The following is a 14239-nucleotide window of genomic DNA, read 5'->3' on the forward strand; positions in this document are numbered from 1 at the left end:
TCCTAAGTGGCTCTTAATGACATCCTGCTTTGAAATGAGTCACACCAAATAAAGCGAGGAAGGACTTTTACCGAAGGAAGCGATCTGTGCCATTGATCTTGCAATTAGGGATGGAAACCGAGTTATGAGTAAGAAGGTAGGACGGACGGGGATTAAGAGATTAAAGACAGAGACAGGTGATTGGAGGGTTAGCATTTGAAAGGACACATCAATCAAATCAACCTATTTATAGAAGGACACTTCAAGCTCGTGCCAAATAAAGATCAAATTAGTAATTGCATGTGGAGTAACTTCTTACTTGAATGCTTTTTCATGGAAGAAAAAATATCCTGTTTGACACAGCGGCAAACTATTGAGTGGGCTTGTCTGGCCTTGGCATTGCTAATTTTCCACTCGCTTCTGTATCTGCCGGGTCCCACACCAGCTTATCTCTGTGGGTGTGGAAGCTGGACAAGGGCTAGGGGCCCAATTCATGGCTTAGCACGTGGGAGAGACTTCACAAATATTTAACCAAAATGAAATCACTTGGCTACACAGGGTAAATTAAAATTTAGGAGTGAAAGTCTATGATCTTCCAGAACATTCAGCTTATCAACACTGAGTGTGATTGTAGCCCCTAAGAACATTCATCGTCTTAGGAGTCTCAAGAGCCCTAGTGTTCACAGTGGGGTCCCAGCCCAGCTCCAAATGCCCAGGAACAGCTCTGTAGACAGTTTCCTGTGGATGCTGACACTTTTTTATTTAAATTACATTGTGTGTATGTCTGTGTGCGTGTTTGTGTGTATATATATATATATATATGTGTGTGTGTGTGTGTGTGTGTGTGTGTGTGTGTGTGTGTCTTACACTTAGAAGTCAGAATACTTTGGTGGAGTCAGTGCTCTCCTTCTGCCCCGTGGCTCTTAGGGATCAAACTCACGTCATCGCTGCTGATGAGAGAAGCTCCTCTACCCACTGAGCCATCCTGCCAGCCACACATGCATTTTTGGGTAAACAGAGGCTCAGGTTTCACACTAGATCTTCACATGAATTTTTGTTTCTAACGGATGCCAAAAGAACTACCTTGTTACAAACAAGCCAAGACCTCTGGGTTCTCCCTTCCGCCTCAGCAACCTCAAGGTTTCTGTTTCCTTTTATTTCCTGTAGAAACCTCAGAAAGAACCAATCGGCACAGGCAGGGGGCTGAACTCAGTGGTCAAGTGTCTGCTCAGCAAGCACAAGGCTCTCGGTTTTGTGCCCAGCACCAAAAATAAACAAAAAGCAAAAACACAACAGTAAAAGGTGCTTAGTGCTTGTGGCTACGGGGAACTCCACGTGAGGAAGCTCTGACACCAGGGGTGGCGGACCCGTACTGAGAAAGGAGAGGGTTAAGTTTATTCCCAGACACGCTCTCCAGTTACTGTCTCAGTTACTGGAACACTAGATCTGGCACCCATCTAGAAACGGAAACAAAAAGTAAAATAATTTTAACCCCACTGTGCGTCCATGGGTGGAACAGCTAATGTAGAACTGCACGTGTATGTGTTCCTGCGCGTGCGTTTGTGAGGTTTGTGAAGCGGAACGAGCGAGTGAGGCAAGGGCCTGGCGGGTGTTTGGCCTTTCAGCTTGACAGACAGCTCTGAGGAGACGGCTGGAGTGTGTGTCTGAGGTGGGTAGAAACAGACCCAGTCACAGGGCTGTGTTCCAAGGCAAAAGAATGAATGATGAGATCCATTTGCCTTTGGCCTCCTCCTTGCCCTTCCAATTCTCTTTCCCACGGGAGTGGCGTGCTATGTGTGTGGACTTCAGAACCAGATCCCTCCGTCTACTATCACTTCCTACCCTGCCTGTAAATCAACTACCTCACTTCCTTAACTGAAGGACTGGAATGATGGACGGTGTTCCCTCCCAAAGGGCTTTTAGAAAGATGAGATCAGGCGACACACATGGCGTGCAGAGGATGGTACCCGGCACACAGCAGCCGTGTGTTAGCTCTGTGAGGGTCACTGGAGGGTCTGGTACCTGCCCCACCGCTCTGGCCTCTTCCAGAGCCTCCCTCTCTCGTTCACCACCTGGGCTTGCTCCTGCTCAAGCCACATCCCATGCGTCCGCTCTTCCCACAGGATTTGTTCTCCACCAAAACACCTCCATTTACTCAGAACAGGGTTCTCTGTCAGTGTCATCCATGACAACGGGCAGAATGGATGCTGATACCTTGGGGCACCGCTCTTCATCTGCGCAACGTGCCAGTGAGGGTCTTCTGAGGACCTAAAGTGGTAACAGGGTTATGATGCAAGAGTTGGGGCGGGCACGTGAGGCTCCCAGCACCAGGCATTCCTCCTGCTCTTGTGCCCCGTCTCCCGTGCAGCACGCTTAACACTAGTGCTTTTTCCACGGAGATTTTTCCAACCACTCAAAAATACACTGAAAGTTTTCCTTTTTTTTTTTTTTTTTTTTTTTTCTATAACAAAGCTTGGCTGTTGTTGAACATCCCAGTTTATCTTCCATCAACAGTTCAACCAAGTCAAAATGTAGTTCCCACTCTCTGCCATCTTTAAAAGAAAACTAAGTCCAACCACTTGGTGGCATCATGTCATGTCCCAAAGCACTGTCATGTCCTGGCGTCTGTGAACTTTCACTTGGCCTTAGTAACGAGCTCCTCCCACCACATGTTCCAAAATGCTACGAGAGATGAATGATACTATTAGCATTAAAGCTATAGCACATAAAAATCAATTTGGAAGGGCCATAAGAATTGTATCACCTGTCCAGAGATGTAACTGGTCACTCAACAGCAGGGCAGCTTAGAATACAATGTGAGAGCAGAATTTTTAATGAAAAAAAAAAAAAAATGGGCTCAGTGGCCAAGACCCTGCAGGATGCAGTCCTCTGCCACAGCCCTGGTCTGTGACTGCTGATGCACCACTGATTAGAAGGGATCGGGGAAGATGAATCCTGGTACCCATGCCCTCTTCTTCGTGGGCTCTTGACCCAATGAAGGAGTGGATGGTGTTAGCATCCCTTAATTGCCCTTTCAGGTGCGAGAATTTAATTGCAGCACTTAGGAGTTGGTTCCCACTCACTTTGCTTAGTCAAACAGATCAGAGATGAAATGCAAAGTTTTTTGGTTTTTTGTTCTTTTTCTTACCTGTCCAGAACGAGGTCTGGAGCAAAGATGAGCTTGCCAGGGTGGTCGATCGAGCGCCACATCAGCCCCACCATTAATACCTCCATCCAGCAGCTCTCCAAGAGCCGGACTTGGTCCAACAGACTGAGCTCCACAAACCCTGGGGAAACAGGAGCCCATTAAACACACCTCCCCCTCGGCAACCCACTTCTGTAAAGACAGAAAGGCACGTTGTTAAATGCTGAGGAAACCCAGACAACAAAGGGAAGTAATCCATCCGTATTTCAAAGAGGTGATTAAATGCCGGTTTAAGGGACCTCAGCTGCGCAACTTGCAGTTTCCAGCCTCCGACACCTCCAGAAAATAAACGAACTTGGTTTTACATTTCTAAGAATCGTTGGCTCCCCAGACAGATGCTAGAAAGGGCCCAGAAGGCAGAGCTAGGCTCCTTAGCTGTGGCTATACTCTCCTAGTAATTCCTGCGCCCTGCTGAGGAAGCCAAAGCTCGGCTGTCAATCAAAGGGGCTGGCTGTCTGTGGTTTGGAGGGCGGATGGATGGGGGCGGGAGGTAAACCAGAGAGTCGTGCCAGCCCCTCCTGGCAGAAAGGCAAGGCTTCAACTTAGGTAGGTTCTCTGACTGTTGAACATGTCCCGTGCAGAGTTAGGACTGTTCTGGGCAGGGGCGCTGTCTCTGGGTGATTCCATCCTAAAGAGCAAAGATAACGACAGAAGTAATCCATACTCTAATGGCATGAATTAACCACAGTGCTGGAAGGAAACACAGAATCGCGAAGGAGTGAATGCCTTCAGCACGAGGCAGAGGACCCGGGAACTTCTTCCATAACACACACTAAGAGGGGGCTGTTCAAGCCAAAGGCACAGCCTTGGATGGAAATGGATTCTGATTTTGAATATCAGCTTAGTCCCTCCATAACTAGTAAGTGTGTGTGTGTGTGTGTGTGTGTGTGTGTGTGTGTGTGTGTGTGTGTGTTTTGGATGTGGGGGAGCAAAACCAGGGCCTTGAGCACGCTAGGCAAGCGTTCTACCATTAAACTACATCCCTAATTCCCCTCCCCCAGCTAAATTAATCTCTTGTCAAATCTGTTTTTCTTGTAGGAAAAAAAGAGGGAGGTGATCTTGCCTCCCTCTGAGAATTTCCTATAGGTAAGATCGCTTATAAATATTTTATCAGTTGTCACTACAGTGCAAAACCACGCATGCTCAAACCTTTGGATTAACGGTGCTGTAAATGTGAATGGAGTGAACAGAGCGTGAATGTAAAGATGGGCAAATCCAAAGCAGGGAAGATGGCTCAATCAGCAAAGTGCTTGCTGGGAAATGACAAGGACCTGAGCCTGATCCTCAGTATCCAGGAAGCATGCACCTAGAATCCCAACACCAGGGAGAAGGAAATAGACAGATCTCTGGAGCTCACTGGCCAGCCAGTCTAGCCAATCAGTGAACTCCAAGTTCACTGAGAGAGCCTGTACCAAAATATAAGGAGGCAAGCAATCCAGGAAGACACCAGTGTCAACCCGTGGCTTCTAGGCACTCACATGCGTGTATACACACACACACATGCGTATATGTGCACCACACACAGATGGACAAATCCTTGCAGAGCCACATGCTTATGTTCAGTTCAGGTTCTGATAAGCCTACACTTTCCAATCTCACTCACAGTCATACGTCAGACGCCTGCAAATCTTTCAAAACACCGTGCTTGAGGAAAGATTAATTGTGGGGGGCAGGGAGATCCAAAAAGCTTTCCATAGTCAGCCATCCCATCTCCATTCTTCCTGTGAGATCCTGAAAATGGTGTTTGGAAAACACTTGAAACAAAAACTAGAGGAAAGTGCACTGGTGTTTTTCTTCTCTGGGAGGCAGCAGACAAAATGAAATAATTCTGGCAAAGGTGGAGACACTAGACAAAACAAAGCTGGAAAGCCGGAGATGTCCAGAAAACTCAGAAGAAACAGGGCCCAGCCAACAATGGCCATAAGAGACCCTTGCGCCTGGGGCCATGGTTCTTATAGCTCTTCATCCACCTACCCAACCATGCCAAAGCTTTACAATTTCTCTCCTACAGCTACTTTCCACACTGCCCCAGGGCCATGGGAACCTTGGCCTGGCTCAGAATTCAGAGAGAGAGAGAGAGAGAAAGAAACAGAAAGAGAGAGAGACAGACTTTATTTCTTCGATGGTTGTAAAAGAAGTGGATGGCCCACCCTGTGAGACCTTCATCTCAAAACAGAACCATAGGTAGGGCGGCACCATGTCTCAGCCAGTCACAATCCTTTTCATGCAAGCCTGAGGATGTGAGTTTGATCCCTGCGACCAAAGGTGAAAGGAAAGAACTGACTCCTGAAAGTTGTTCTGTGACCGACACACACACACACACACACACACATGCACACACGCACATGCACACACGCACACATGCACGTGCACACATGCACTTGTACACTAATGATAATAATAATAGTAGTAACAAATACTTATAATAATATTTTAAAATACGTGCATTTAATAAACTTAACCTATTCAACATCATAGCTCATCCTAGCCTACCTTAAACATGCTTAGAACCCTTTGGTCAGCTGACAGTTTGGTAAATCATTTAGTACAGGGCTTGTTTTATAATAAAGCATCAAGTAGCTTAAGTGATCTCTTGAATCTTCTACTGAAGGAGAAAACCAGAATGAGTCAAAGTGTATACTTTCAAGCCTCACACCCACAGTGAAGAGCTGTGAGCTGAACCATCCTAAGTTGGATACAAACAGGCCTGTGGGAAATAATGATTTATAGGATGAAAAAGTGCATTATCTGCATGATCCCATTTTGATAGTAGAAGATTTACTGGCCCATTGATTCACACTGTTTCAACTACTGATTTGCTCTGTTTGTATATAATACCGATTCTTTCTCTATTGGAGTGATGTTTTGTAAATTCCTAGTTAGCGTCTGACAAGCCTTTCACTGTGAGACGAGCTCTATCCTGTCCCAACCTACCACGCCCTTCCTCACAAGCTGAGAAGTCAACAGTCAAGAGACTGGTCAATATGGCATCCACATTTCTACCTTTTAACCAGGCCCCAACACCCTAGACTTGCCCAATGACCCTAAGTCCAGTTCCAAAGCCTGGGTAGGTCCCTTCTCAGATTTTATCACACAGACCACACCTGGGTACATGAGGTAAGTGACAGGCACTGTCTGCCAGAGATGTGAACGTTAGCAGGGTTGCAGAGTGTGCAGGATAGATCTGGGAGTCAAAGACGAAGAGCCAACCATAAAAAGAGGCTCTATACAACGCTTCCTGAACTAATCTAGCTGATATAAAACTTGAGAGTCCAGGGATTCTCAACAGAATCTAACCTCCCAGGACATATTGAGGTTATCTATGTCAAGGTAGGAAGACGAAAACACCATCGTTATAAGTTACAAGTTTTGCTGAGCTGTTAAGAGCATATACTGCTCTTGTAGAGGACCCAAGTTCAATTTCCAGCACCTAGGCTGAGTTCAATGCCTAGCATTCACACTGGACAGCTCCCTATTACCTGTAACTCCAGCCTCAAAGGATCTAACAGCTCTAACTTCCTTGGGCACCTGCAATTATGTTCACATAGCTCCATACAGGTGTGCACATATACACCAAATCAAAATTTAATTTAAAAAAAAATCTTGTAAATAAAAGGTTACAAAACAACACACCCAGATGAAGTTCACTGTCCCCCAAGTGTGAGAGATGGGGCCTTGTTACAAATAAACAGAACGAAGTCAAGACAGAGAGTCCTACCAGGGATTTTCTTGGCCCAGCCAATCATGTGTACCAGTTCCTTGTCGGCCAGCTTAGTGAGGGACATCATCATGGAGGCCTCGGTGAAGGGCATGCTGGGACGGCTCACTAGCACGTTGGGCGGCTCTGCCTCCAGGAGGGTGAGCACCAGCTGCTCTGGGCTCAGGGTGCTCAGCAGGAGCTCCTTCACCCGAGGTATGTGCCCACTGTTCCTCTTGGCTTTGCTCAGGCAGTGGGCCTGCTCGCTCCTCTGTCTTCGTACAATGCGGTACCCACACCTTTCTCTCCTGGATCCTAAAGAGGAGAGCAGAGGACAAAGCCAGTGGTTTCTCCGCCCAAGATTCCACCTCACTGAATGACCAGCCTAAAAATGGCGAGGGGCTGAGGGTGTAGGTGAGTAGGTTAAGTGCTCGACTCGCATGTGCAAGGCCCTGGGTTCGACTCCCAGCCCTGTAAGAAGCCGCTGTGTTGACAATGGTGGTGATAGCGTTGATATCATTCCACTTCATATTTTGGAGTCTGTGGGCCACGGACAAAGATAACGACTGTCTGGATGTGCTAACAACATAACGTGTTTGGAAACTTCTGCTCCGTTTCAAGGTTATCACTGGCTACTGAATCTGTTTCTCTTCTAAAGTGTGCTGATGGACCCCTGGCTCGAAGATACGAAGTTAGGAATTTTCCTCAAGTAGAAAGTAAGGAAAAGTCAGGACGTTAACATTGGCATTTGCAGTTAGCAAACAATACACGCTAACGACATTTTGAAAACATTTATATACATGTACGTATTTTTTAAATATACTTACACAAATATATTTCAAATAAATTAACTGAAAAAGTCTGGAAAATACAAAAAAGTTGATTTTGCCATAAATCCTTTCAGTATTTTTCTTTTATGCTTTTTTAATATTTTATAACAAAATTAGAATCATAGTAGATACACTATTTCATAAATTACTCTTAATCTTATTGAAAATACGTCACTTGGGCTGGGGAGACAGCTCGGTGAGGAACAGCACCAGCCATACAAGCTTCGAGTCCTGAATTCAACACTCAGAATTCAAGTAAACAAAGCCTTACATGCCAGGTGTTAGTGGTGCACACCTTTGATCCCAGCACTCAGGAGACAGAGGCATATGGATCTCTGTGAGTTCCAGGCCAGTCTGATTTACATAGTGATTTCCAGGACAGCCAAGGTAGCCAAGGCTATGTAATGAGAACCTGTCTCAGAAAAAAAAAGCCATAAATATGTATGTGTATATATATGTACATGTACATATATACATATATGTACATATATGTAAAATCCTAGCACTCCTACAGAAGACAGAGACAAAAGAATTGCCCAGAAGCCCACAGTCCAGCTAGCCTAGAGAACGCAGTGCCAAAAAAAAAAGAACAAGAGAGACGTTGCCTCAACAAGGTGGAAAGAGAAAACTGACTCCCAAAAGTTGTGTGATCTCCATGAACACACAATAATAAACAAAGTTCACCATCTGTAAAAGCATTCCATCCTATTAATATAATATCATTTACTTTTAAAATCCAGTGTTGTTCTGGGCATGGCTGGAACCCAGGCGGAACCTAGAGGATTACCACAAATTCCAGACCAACTTGAGATACACAGGAAGTTCCAGGCCAGCCTGAACTATAGAGTAAAGGAGACTGTACTTCAAAAAACAAAAACTAAAATGTCCCATGCTGATGTAAGTCTGTGTTATTATAATTTCTTTATTAAATATTACAGTGAAAAAGTGCCTTGTAGGTATATTCAATTACTTCTTTATAATAAATTCAAAGAAATTAACTTGTTCAAACAAGGCATACGTACATTAAAAATTTTATAGTTACTGATAGATTACCTTCCAAAATATTTTAAAATTCATAATCTAAACAATATTTTAACGACTACCTATTTGGCCTTAGTGTTACTTTTAATCTTTGTTGGTCTTAGGAGTGAGTAAACAGTCTTTTCTTATTTTGCATTTTTTAAATTATTAGTAACATTCAAAATGTTTGCCCTTTATATTTCTTTACTTGTACATTGCCTTTTTTTTTTTTTTTTTTTAAGGGAGGGTTCAAGACAGGGTTTCTCTGTGTAGCCCTGGCTGTCCTGGAACTCACTCTGTAAATCAGGCTGGCCTCAAACTCACAGAGATCCACCTGGCCCTGCCTCCCCAGTGCTGGGATTAAAGGTGTGCGCCACCACCACCCGGCTTGACTTTTTATTTTTATCCCTTTCTCTTCTAAAATTTATAAAGGCTCTTTGTAGAACATTTATACATGCAGCATCTGGCTTTCTTTGTGTTTTTAAACTTTGCTCATGGTGCCTTCTACCATAAGAAGCTTTATTAAGGGGCGGGAGAGACAGCTCAGTGGTGAAGAGCACTGGCTGCTCTCCCAGAGGACCCAGGTTCAATACCCAGCACCCACATGGCAGCTCATAACTGTCTGTAACTGTAAACTGTAATTCCAGAGGATCTGATACCCTTACACAGACATACATGTAGACAGAACACCACCAATACACATAAAATATAATTAAATAAGTCATAAAAAAGAAAAATTTAAACTAAAAAAATTTTAAAAAGAAGCTTTAATAAATAGTCAATTTGTTTTGCACCAAAATTATAAATGTATTCTCCGTTATCTTCTGAAATTCTATACATGTTTGTATTACATGCATGTTTGTATTATGTAAAGTTGATATTTCATGTCACATTCCCCAAATAAAGAGTGTTCGCTATATTTGTTATATCATAAGCTCTTTCCTGCCAATTTTAAATGCCTGTCAATAATAAATATTTACCTATATAGGGGATTCATTCCTGATTCTCTACTCAGTTTTACTGGTATTTCTATGCCTGTGCTAGTATCAAAGTATTCTTGTTGCTATAGGCCTATGGATCAGAACATAATGAAAGGATGTTTTTAAAATGACAAAGGGAAAACCAGGAGCGGTAGACAGTCCTCTAACTCCAGTACTCAGGAGGTGGGCACAGAAGGACATAGTGAGTTCAAGGCTAGCCTGGATGAACTACATGAGATTGTGAAAAAAAAAAGTGAGAAAATCAATTTTTATGTTTTAAGACAAGGGTCTCATTCTGTAGCCCAGGCTGGCCCCAAACGCCTAGAAATACACCTTCCCATGCACTGGGATTACTGGGATTAGCCACCATACCTGGCAAAGATACATTGGTATTTTTCATTATTTAAATATATATAGGCCATTTTTATTAATTTAAATATATATACATAATACATAAATATATTTGTATACACACATATTTGTGTAGGCCATTTTTATAATTTCAGATACCTCCTGTTTTTTTCCTTTATTTACTCCTTGAGAGTTTCATACATACATATAATATGTTTTGATCAAATCTATCCCCCATCCCACTCCCTTGTTTTGATTTTTGAAATAGAGTCTTGAAATGTAGCTCAGGCTAACTTCGAACTTAATATGTAGCCCAGGCTGGCCTTGAATTTATGACCATCCTCCTGCCTTAACCAACCAAATGCTGAGAGTACATGTGCACCACCACATCTAGTTCCTCTTGAATTTTGAGTGGTCTTCGCAGCTGATTGAGGTATCATCTGAATCTGAAAATAAATTAAGGACACTAGGGATCAGAGAGATGGTTAGGCTATTAAGAACACTTATTGCTTTTGCAGAGGAACCAGGTTCAATTCCAAGCACCCACACAGTGACTCACAACCATCTATAACTAGTTCCAGGGGATTCAACTTCCTCTTCTGGCCTCCAGGAACACAAGGCACACGCATGAGGCACATACATGCAGGCAAAATAGCCATACACACGAAACAAATCTAAAAACAGTTTGGGACATTTTCCACTAAACAATGGTTGAGAAGCCACACCACTCACGTGTTTTTAGAATGGAGAAAAATGACCACAGAAATGTAGACATTTAAGAAGTAATTGTAAGAAAACAGAAAATATAAATCTTTTTTTTTTTTTTTTTAAATCACTGTATGAGGGCTGGGGTGTAAATCAGTGGCAGAGTGCTTGCCCAGCATGCCCAAGGTCCTGGGTTCAATCCTTAACACACATACCCCGGCAAAGCACTGAATGAACAAAATAATAGTAATAATAATAGTTTTCTGGGAATGAATGATAATAATGTAGTTTCTAGGGATGAACAAAGAAGGTAAGCCAAGAGCATCGTGGAAGATCAGAAGGGGTCTCAGGTTAGAACTTCAAAAGAACTGTTTTACTTAGGAAGAAGCTGAGCTTCTCAAATCAGTCAAAAATGCATGTAAATAGAAATTTCATGAAAGGGACTGAAATAGCAGATATCCAACCCCTAAGCTAGTGGAAGACAAAGAAAAAGATAAAACGATCAACCAAAAGGAAAAAAGTGTTGAATTCAAGATGAGCTGTCGGAGGGGGGGGTGGGCTGGAGAGATGACTCAGAGGTTAAAAGCACCGACTGCTCTTCCAGAGGTCCTGAGTTCAATTCCCAGCAACCACATGGTGGCTCACAACCATCTGTAATGAGATCTGGCGCAAAAAAAAAAAAAAAAAAAAAAAAAAAAAAAAGGGCTGTCGGGGCTTTGTTTGGTTTTCGTTGGTTTGACCTTGATTCACTGACACAGGGAAGGCACCATTGACTTAGGGACACTTCAAGTTCAACCTAATTTATAACTGGAAGAGTTCAAAGCTGAACATGTATTCCTTTTTTTTTTTTTTACTTTATTACATTTTTATTTAGTGTGTGTGCGGGGGGGGGGGGGGGGGTTGCGGGGTTGCGGGGGGGGGGGGGGGGGAGTGTACAAGTGCCACTGTGCACACGTGGAGGTCAGAGGAGAACTTGCGAGAGTCAGTTCTCTCCCTCTGCCTTGTGGGTCTGGGAACTGAACTCAGGCCGGCAGGCTCAGCGAGAAGCACTTTTCCCAGCCGAGCCATCCGACCAGCCCACACATGTTTCACTTTGTTAATAAAGTGCTATAGACGCTTAATATCAGTTACAACCCAAAGAGTTCAATGAAACAAAACATATCTCTTAAGAAGGTCCTTTTCTGGCTGTGTGTTTGTCTTTCATGCAGTATATGAGGACAAGGAGTTTAAAAACGGATGTGCACACAGGGCTGGGGATGTAGCTCAGTTGGTAGAGTAGCGTGCATGAAGCCCTGGGCTTGATCCTCAGGACTACAGAAACTAGGTTTGGTGGAGCAAGCCTGTTGTCTCAGCCCTTGGAAGGTAGAGTGAGGAGCTATGTTCCAGGCTGTTCTTGACTACAAAGCAAGTTTGAGGCTACCTTGGGCTACATGAGATCCTGTCTCAAAAAACCACAAATAAAAATCAGGGTCAGGAGATAGGCCAGTGAGCAAAGTGCTCGGAATTTGATCGCCAGCACCGATCTAAGTGGCGGGGTGCAGCAGTGGATGCCTGGAACCCCAGCACTGCGAAGGCAGAGACAGGAGGATCCCTAGGGCTGCCAGTTCAGTGGGAAACACTTTCCCAAAAAGGGAGGTACCTGAAACTGACCTCTGGCCTCCGCACACACTTACACACATGCACGCATACCTACGTACACATGTGGGTGCACACAAACACGTATACACACACACAATTTAAAAGTGAAAATGATTTGTCTTGGGTCGAAAAGCTAGGAAATAGCGATCAAGCCGATCAGAGTCTGATCCTGAGCTGAGCTGTAATGACTGTTTCATACTGCCTACAATCACTGCTACAGCCGTCTATCTGTACCCGAGGCAATCAAGGGATGGCATCCTAACGATGCTGAGGCAATCAAGGGATGGCATCCTAACGATGCTCTTGTCCCAGCGCAGGGATCCAAACCAGATACATACCTATTCAGCTTGTGTTCCTGGATATTTACCTCATAATGTGTCTTTATAATGAAACCATATCATCTCTGACCCCACACTGTTCCCCCCCCCCAAAGTCGGCCAAGGTGGGTGTCCACTCCCCATTTCAATAACCATCTGAATGCTTCAACCTAAAAGGCAGGATCAGAAACAGAGAAGCCACGCCTATGGTTCCCCAACAATATCGTTGAGTAAACAAGATCTGAGCAAGTACAACACCAATAGACACGCTAACAAGGATGGAGGAAATCTCATGGGGCCCCGCCCACAGACTAAGAACTATAGGTAACTAAGGGATGCTGAGACTGGGAAAAACAGCCTTTCCCAGGGGAGAGCCACAACCAAGGGGTCAGCCCCGAAGTCATCTACATACAGGCAACTTTAAGTGAATGGAGCAGTGTGTGTGTGTGTGTGTGTGTGTGTGTGTGTGTGTGTGTAGAAAACAATAACAACAAAAAAGGTCATAATTTCTAGAGGGAGGAAGAAGAGTACATGGAAGGGATTGGAGAGCTGGAGGGATGGCTCAGTGGTTAGAGCACTTGCTGCTCTTGCAGAGGACCCAGGGTCAGCTCCCAGCGCCCATGAGGACCCAGTATCAGCTCCCAGCACCCATGCGGTGACTCACAACCATCTGTAACTCCAGTTCCAGGAAAATCCAATGATTTCTGATCTCCATGGGCACCACATGAAGGTGGTGCACAGACATGCATGGAGGCAAAACACTTATACAGATAAAACAAAAATAAATACATCTTTAAAGAAGGAGGAGGACAAAATATAAAAAGGCTGGGTGGTGGTGGCGCACACCTTTAATCCCAGCACTCGGGAGGCAGAGACAGGCAGAGGATCTCTGTGAGTTCGAGGCCAGCCTGGTCTATAGAGCGAGATCCAGGACAGGCTCAAAAAAAAAAAAAAAAAAAGGAGAAGGAAAAGGAGGAGGAGAAAAAGGGAAAGAAGGAGAAGAGGAAGAGGAAGAGGAGGAGGAGGAAGAGGAAGAGGAAGAGGAGGAGGAGGAAGAGGAAGAGGAGGAGGAGAGAGAAACAGTTGACACTTCTCATGCTTTAGATATGAGGTGTCCCCTGGAAGGCTCATGTTGGAAGGCCTGGCTACAGCAGGAGGCCCTGTTGAGAGGTAACTGGGCTGCAAAGATTGGTTTCTTCAGTAGGTTAATCTCTTGATGAATTCAGAGTATGCTGGCATTACTGGGAGGTGGGGGGACGTGAGGTCTCGTCGGAGGAGGTTGTTGGTGCTTATCTGAAATGCATAGCTTGTCCCTGTCCCCCTGCACCCTTCCTGGCTTCCTGGCCACCGTGAAGTAAACAGCTTCCCTCCCCCCACACCTCCTCCATGAAGCTTCTGGCTTCCCAGGGGCCTAACAAGCCAACTGACCATGGACAGGACTTCTAAGACCATCAGCCAAAATGAAGTTTCCTCCTCCCTTCACCCGTTTATTTCAAGGCATCTGTCACTGCACTGAG

At 44.5% G+C, this 14239-nt stretch overlaps 1 protein-coding gene across 1 annotated transcript in view; it reads right to left on the bottom strand.

The window, feature by feature from the left end:
- Positions 1 to 14239, bottom strand: part of Esr2 (estrogen receptor 2) — a 44866-nt gene that overhangs the window by 14485 nt on the left and 16142 nt on the right. The window contains exons 4-6 of the mRNA XM_028876043.2: positions 6903 to 7196; positions 3128 to 3266; positions 2194 to 2247 (exon numbers count right to left, since the gene is read on the bottom strand). Of these exons, the coding sequence (XP_028731876.1) occupies positions 2194 to 2247; positions 3128 to 3266; positions 6903 to 7196 (487 nt within the window). The remainder of the gene's footprint in view (positions 1 to 2193; positions 2248 to 3127; positions 3267 to 6902; positions 7197 to 14239) is intronic.

This window comes from Peromyscus leucopus, chromosome 14 (assembly GCF_004664715.2).
Source record: "Peromyscus leucopus breed LL Stock chromosome 14, UCI_PerLeu_2.1, whole genome shotgun sequence".
In the NCBI taxonomy this organism is placed as follows: Eukaryota; Metazoa; Chordata; class Mammalia; order Rodentia; family Cricetidae; genus Peromyscus; species Peromyscus leucopus.